This window comes from Mustela nigripes, chromosome 16 (genome assembly GCF_022355385.1).
Source record: "Mustela nigripes isolate SB6536 chromosome 16, MUSNIG.SB6536, whole genome shotgun sequence".
Taxonomy (NCBI): domain Eukaryota; kingdom Metazoa; phylum Chordata; class Mammalia; order Carnivora; family Mustelidae; genus Mustela; species Mustela nigripes.
Window position 1 is genome coordinate 58,711,670 of NC_081572.1, and position 5,923 is coordinate 58,717,592.

A 5,923-nucleotide genomic window follows, 5' to 3' on the forward strand; every position below is an offset into this window, starting at 1 on the left:
CCAGGACTGCTCGGGGATCAGGCGACAATGGGGCCTCAATAGGAGGAACTACTCTATGTTTTTTCTGAGCACTTTGTGTAATGAATGCTGCCCAGTTCTATTTTCTCTTGCCTTGTCGCCACACTCAACATTTGAAATCCTAGGACCAGAACAGTCGTCCATGATTAGGTTACAGCCAGGAGCTAAACTTGGGTGGTGACAGGAAGTAGGCAGTGGAAGGAGCTTCCAAAAGACATTTGGGTTTCCAAAGTGGGAGGGCAAAGTGCCTGCTTCTCTACTCCTCTCAAGTCTGTGCTCCTCTAGGGAGAGGGCGACCTCCCAAAATGAAACTGGGGTCCTCTTATCCAAGAGGAATGTATGCTGAATTTAAAGAATTACACATATTTCCCTTAGGTATTACATGATAAAACACGTTAAATGGATCAAAGAAGTATTCAGATGAAAAGTATTGGGGCGCCTGGGTGGCTCAGTTGGTTAAGCGACTGCCTTTGGCTCAGATCATGAACCTGGAGTTCTGGGATCAAGGCCCACATCCGGCTCCCTGCTTGGTGGGGAGCCTGCTTCTCCCTCTGACCTCTTCCCTCTCATGCTCTCTTTCTCTCTCATTCTCTCTTTCAAGTAAATAAATAAAATCTTTAAAAAAAAAAAAGAAAAGAAAAGAAAAGTATGAATTAAGTGATTTACCTGAAAAGCAAGAAAGATTTATAATAAGGGAACTAAGATTTCAACTCAAGAAGGTAGGATGAGAACATGAAAATAAGCTCAAAATTTGAAGAATTATTAAAAGTGGAAGCAGACATTCATCATCAAACAGGAAAAAAGCCAGCAATTCTCTAGTAAAACTAATCCATCTGGTTCTTTGACTAGTCCAATAAAAGAGACTAATCTTTGGCAAGTCCAGTGAGTGAAAAAGAGGAGGTGGGGAGAGAAAGAAAAGACAAGGGCTCATAAGCACAAAATGGAGATTTTAACAAATGATAAGAGCAAAACATGTTCAAACCTGCCAAATAAATTTGAATAGTCACATGCAAGATATTCTATGAGAAACTACCCACTACCAAAACTGACTCAAGAAACCTCAAAAGAAAAAAATTTAAAAAAAAAATTATAGTATAGGAAAAAAAAAAAACCCTCAAAAGACCAAAAATCATAGAAATTGGAAAGGTAGTCCAGAAGCTATCCCCCGAATGGCATCCAGTCCAGATGGTTTTATAGGTGAATTCCACCAACGCTGCATTGAATGGGAAATCCCTGTGATCTCTAACTTTTCCAGACAATATAAAATTTTCCAACTTAATTATTAAAGCCAGCATAACTCTAGTAACAAAGCAAAACAAACAAACATAAAAAGACAAAGCTCCTCAAAAGAAATCTATGAGCCACTTCTATTTTCTAACTTAGATGGGAAACCTCTAAGTAAAATGTGAGCAAACCAACCTAGTATTGAAAGAATAATTCCTGGGGCACTCAGTCATTAAGCATCTGCCTTTAGCTCAGGTCATGATCCCCTGGGATCGAGCCCTACATTGGGCTCCCTGCTTGGTAGGAAGCCTACTTCTCCCTCTCCCTCTGCTGGTGCTCTCTCTTTGGCTATCTCTCTCATTCTTTATCAAATAAATAAATAAAATCTTTTAAAAAAAATTCCTATTGGCCAAGTAGTTTTCATTCCAAGCAAAGATGCAAAATTAGGGGCGCCTGGATGGCTCAGTGGGTAAAGCCTCTGCCTTTGGCTCAGGTCATAATCTCAGGGTCCTGGGATGGAGCCCCGCATCAGCCTCTGCTCAGTGGGGAGCCTGCTTCCCTCTCTCTCTGCCTGCCTCTCTGCCTACTTGTGATCTCCATCTGTCAAATAGATAAATAAAATATTTTTTTAAAAAAGGCGAAATTAGAAAAAAAAAAAAATTCAGAACGTTGCCATGTGAGGGATGTGAAACACAGATCACGCAGATCACGTCAGTAGGTTCCAAACCAGAGGAATCCCTTTTCCGTGTCTGCAAAAGCCTTCAATTTAGCAATGTTTGGAGCAGCCAAATCGGGCTCCTATTACAGAAGCTAAAGTCACCAGACTTGGTTTCCCAGACTTCCTTGCAACCGGGTCACAGGTGTATGACTAATCTGAGCGACACCCAGACTTTGAAGGGGAGCTGGCCCCACAAAGGAGGAGGGGGGTCTGGGAGGTCATGGTGACACGGAGTCTCCATGGCTCGAGCAGCATGGGCTTTGGGAACCTGGTCTCGGAGCAGGAGCAGGGCTCTGCTCACCGGACTGGTTCTGCCACTTCTGCTCTGGGCCCGCAGTTCCCAGTCTGGTTCTCTGGCCCTTACTGGGAAGTCTGTGAATGCTGAACAAATACATTCCTTTTTATCCTAAACTCGCCAGGACATTCTCTGTTGCTTACAAGGAGAAACCCTAATACCAGTATAGCAACAATTAGCACCCCTAGGGCCCCACGCCCCCTCACAGCCTCTCTCTCTCCACAGCCTCTCCCTACACTTCCCGATGCTCGAATCCTCTGTCGCCCACATTCTCAAGGACTTCTTGCGGTCAGCAAAGTGTATAAACATCAAGTGTTTGGAGTAACTTACATTTGGTTCAAGTGTCCCCAGTGGGGAAGTGAGTAGACAGTGGCAGACTCACGTGGTTGTATGACATCCTTTCCAGGGAAACAGGAGGGGGGATATTTTAATCATTGGAAGGGGTGATGAACCAACAGACACGGTGGCTGATTTGCTGAAACAGGGCACCTCACTTGGTCTCAGGAAGTTTGGTTCTGTTTTCAAGTTATCTCTACACCCGACGTGGGGCTCAAACTCATGACCCCAAGATCAAGAGTCACACGCTCTACCGACTGAGCCGGCGGGCCAGGTGCCGTGGTGCTGGGCGGTCTTAAAAGGCTTTAATATGGGTTGGGCACAAGGTGCGGAAGGGGTGAGAAGACAGTCCAGGCACAGGAAAGAAAGAAAGAAAAGGGTCTATCGGAGTGAAAGGTGGAGTGGAGCATTAAGAGACGGGGCTGGACACGTGGGCAAGGGTCAGATCACATAGGACCCCGGAGGCCATGTCAGGGAGGCCCTGTAGGCAGTTCTGGAAGACCACTCTGGTGGAGGATGGGGACAAGGGAGGTCAGGGTGTCAGGAGACCAGCTGGGAGGATGTTGATGTGAAGCCGGAGAGAAGAGCTGGTGTCCCAGACTTGGCATGGCAGCAGCGGGGACGGAAAGAAGCCAATTTGGGAGAGATCAGGAGGTAAAGCCAGCAGGACTTGGTGACAGGTTGTGTGGGGGGTGAAGAAGGGAAGGGGCAAGGATGACCATCAGGGATTCTATTTGTACTGACGGAATAGCTGAGTGCGGTGGGGGGGTGACCGTGCTGTTCACGGGTCGGACAACACGGGCGGGTCACCTATTTGGAGAGATGATGAGCTTAGCTTTGAACATGTTGTTTTAATGGTCGTGGGACATCCACGGAATCCAACATGCAGTGGGACCTGGATGTCGGGTCTCTGGAGAGGGGTCTGGGTCAGAGCAGAGGTGAGCTGCTGGGGCGGGTGTGCGGGGTTGGACAGCCAGGGAATGACCGAGAGCAATGTTGAGTGTTCGTGAAGCACAAGAAAAGGAGAGAGCCAACGACCGGGCTCAGCGGGGAGGCTGGCTTTCCACGAAGAACAGAGGAAGGGAATCTACGGAGATCGAGAAAGGCCAGAGAAGTCAGCAGGAAACGAGTGGCATGAGTGCCAAGGTTGGAGGGGCCGTGGGTACGCAGTGCATTAAGTGAGTAAGATCATAATGGGAAGTGTCCGACAGCTAGAGGGGTGGGGGGCACTGGTGACCTCGACCACAGTGGAGCCAGTGGGTGGGGGAACCCGTGCTGGAGAGCGGGAAGGCAGAGGGCGGTCAGGGTTAAAATTGGCAACGGCGAAGGGGAAGCAAGTGGCAGCTGGAGGCTGGACTCAGGGGTGGTTGGAGGACTCTGCTCCCAACCCACCACGTGGAGATGGGAAGTGGGAGAAAGAGAGCCACAAGGAGGGCTGGGGACGGTTGTGGAAGGAGGTGATAAGGGCCTGTGTCCGGGAGGGTCACCGTTCCCGGGTCACAGGAGGGAGTCCCTATCGGACCAGCACTTCCTCCCCATGCCCACCCCCTTCCTGCCCATGCCCAGGCTCTCCTTGGAGCTGGAAGACAGCAGGGCAGAGTCACACCCTGTGAGCAGCTCTGTGCCCTCGGAGGTCCTTCTGCATGCCTGTAAGCTTGAGTTGGGGCTGGGGGTCAAGGCCGCTGAGGCACGGATAAGAATCCAGAACGTGGGGCCGTGGGGCTAGCAGTTTAGGCTTTCGGGGGCAAGGGTGGGAGAGAGCAGTGGGGGAGGACAGGAGCCGGGGTTGGGTTTCTGGTGGGTGCGCTGCAGCAGGGACTCGAACCTGGGGGAATGATGCCCAGCGCCCACAAGGTGCCCACACGTGTCCCCCTGCCCCCAGGTCCCCATGCCTCTCCTCTTGCTGCTGCTCCTGCTGCCACACCCGTCGTACCCCCAGGAGGTCTGTGAGGTCTCCCAGGTGACCACCCTGATGGAAGTGAACTGTGACAACAGGGGCCTGAAGGTGCTGCCCACGGATCTGCCAGGAGACACGGCCATCCTCCACCTGAGCGTGAACCCCCTGGGCGCCTTCTCCACAGCGTCCGTGCAGTCTCTAACCCGGCTGGCACGACTGTACCTGCGTCAGAGCCAGCTAACCCACCTGCAGCTGGAGGGTACGCTGCCTCGGCTGGAGAAGCTGGTTGTGTCCCACAATAAGCTGAAGAGCCTGCCCTTGCTGGGACAGGCACTGCCGGCCCTCACCATCCTGGACGTCTCCTTCAACGAGCTAACATCACTGTCTCCCAGCGTTCTAAGCGGCCTGGGCGAGCTCCGTGAGCTCTACCTGCGTGGCAACAAGCTCAAGACTGTGCCCCCGGGGCTCCTGCAGCCCGTGCCCCAGCTGGAGAAGCTCAGCCTGGCTGACAACAAGCTGAATGAGCTGCCCCTGGGACTCCTGGATGGGTTGGGGAAGCTGGACACCCTCTACCTCCAAGGGAACTGGCTGCGCTCCGTACCCAAGGGCTTCTTTGTGAACATCTTCCTGCCTTTCACTTTTCTCCACAACAACCCCTGGTCCTGCGACTGTGAGATCCTCTATTTTGCTCGCTGGCTGGACAGAAACTCCGACAAGGTCTACTTGTTCAAGGAGGGCGTAGATGCCAAGGCCATGACGCCCAACGTGGAGAGCGTGCGATGCGCCAACCTGGCCAACACGCCTGTCTACACCTACCCAGGGAAGGGCTGCCCCAGTCTTGGTGATGAGGATGACCTAAGCTACGATGACTATGAGAACGAGGAAGAGGTGGGACAGGTCTCTGCCACACGGGCTGTGGTCAAGTTCTCCACCAACACCAGAGCCCACACAACCCAGCGGGCCCCGACGCACTCAGTATCCGAGGCTTCCCCACACCGCCACGTGCCCCATCTGCCTTCCACCCTCGCGTCTGTGAAGAACCAGAGCCTGCTCCCAACCGCGCCAGAGCCCAGCATGGCCACCGCGCCCCACTCCACACCCCCCACCCCCCTAAAGCTCACCATGTCCCACCCCATACCCTCCACCACGCCCCCTACCATCCTGAAGCCCACCATGCCCCGGCCCATGACCTCAACCACCTCAGGGCTCATCACTTTTACCACGCCCCAGACCACCCCAGAGCCTACAATGACCTCCACCATGGCCCCCACCACCCCTCAGCCCCCCATCACAATTCCAACCACCCCAGAGCTCAACACAACTTCTACCATGCCCCCAACCGCTCCAGAGCCTACAACAACCTCCACCATGGCCCCCACCACCCCTCAGCCCCCCATCACAATTCCAACCACCCCAGAGCTCAACACAACTTCTA

General features: G+C 52.6%; 1 protein-coding gene across 1 annotated transcript in view; it reads left to right on the forward strand.

Moving 5' to 3' along the window:
- The first annotated feature begins 4,220 nt into the window (after positions 1–4,220).
- Positions 4,221–5,923, forward strand: part of GP1BA (glycoprotein Ib platelet subunit alpha) — a 4,647-nt gene continuing 2,944 nt past the window's right edge. Inside the window, exon 1 of the mRNA XM_059379697.1 lies at positions 4,221–5,918. Within this exon, the coding sequence (XP_059235680.1) occupies positions 4,480–5,918 (1,439 nt within the window). The 5' untranslated portion in view covers positions 4,221–4,479. The remainder of the gene's footprint in view (positions 5,919–5,923) is intronic.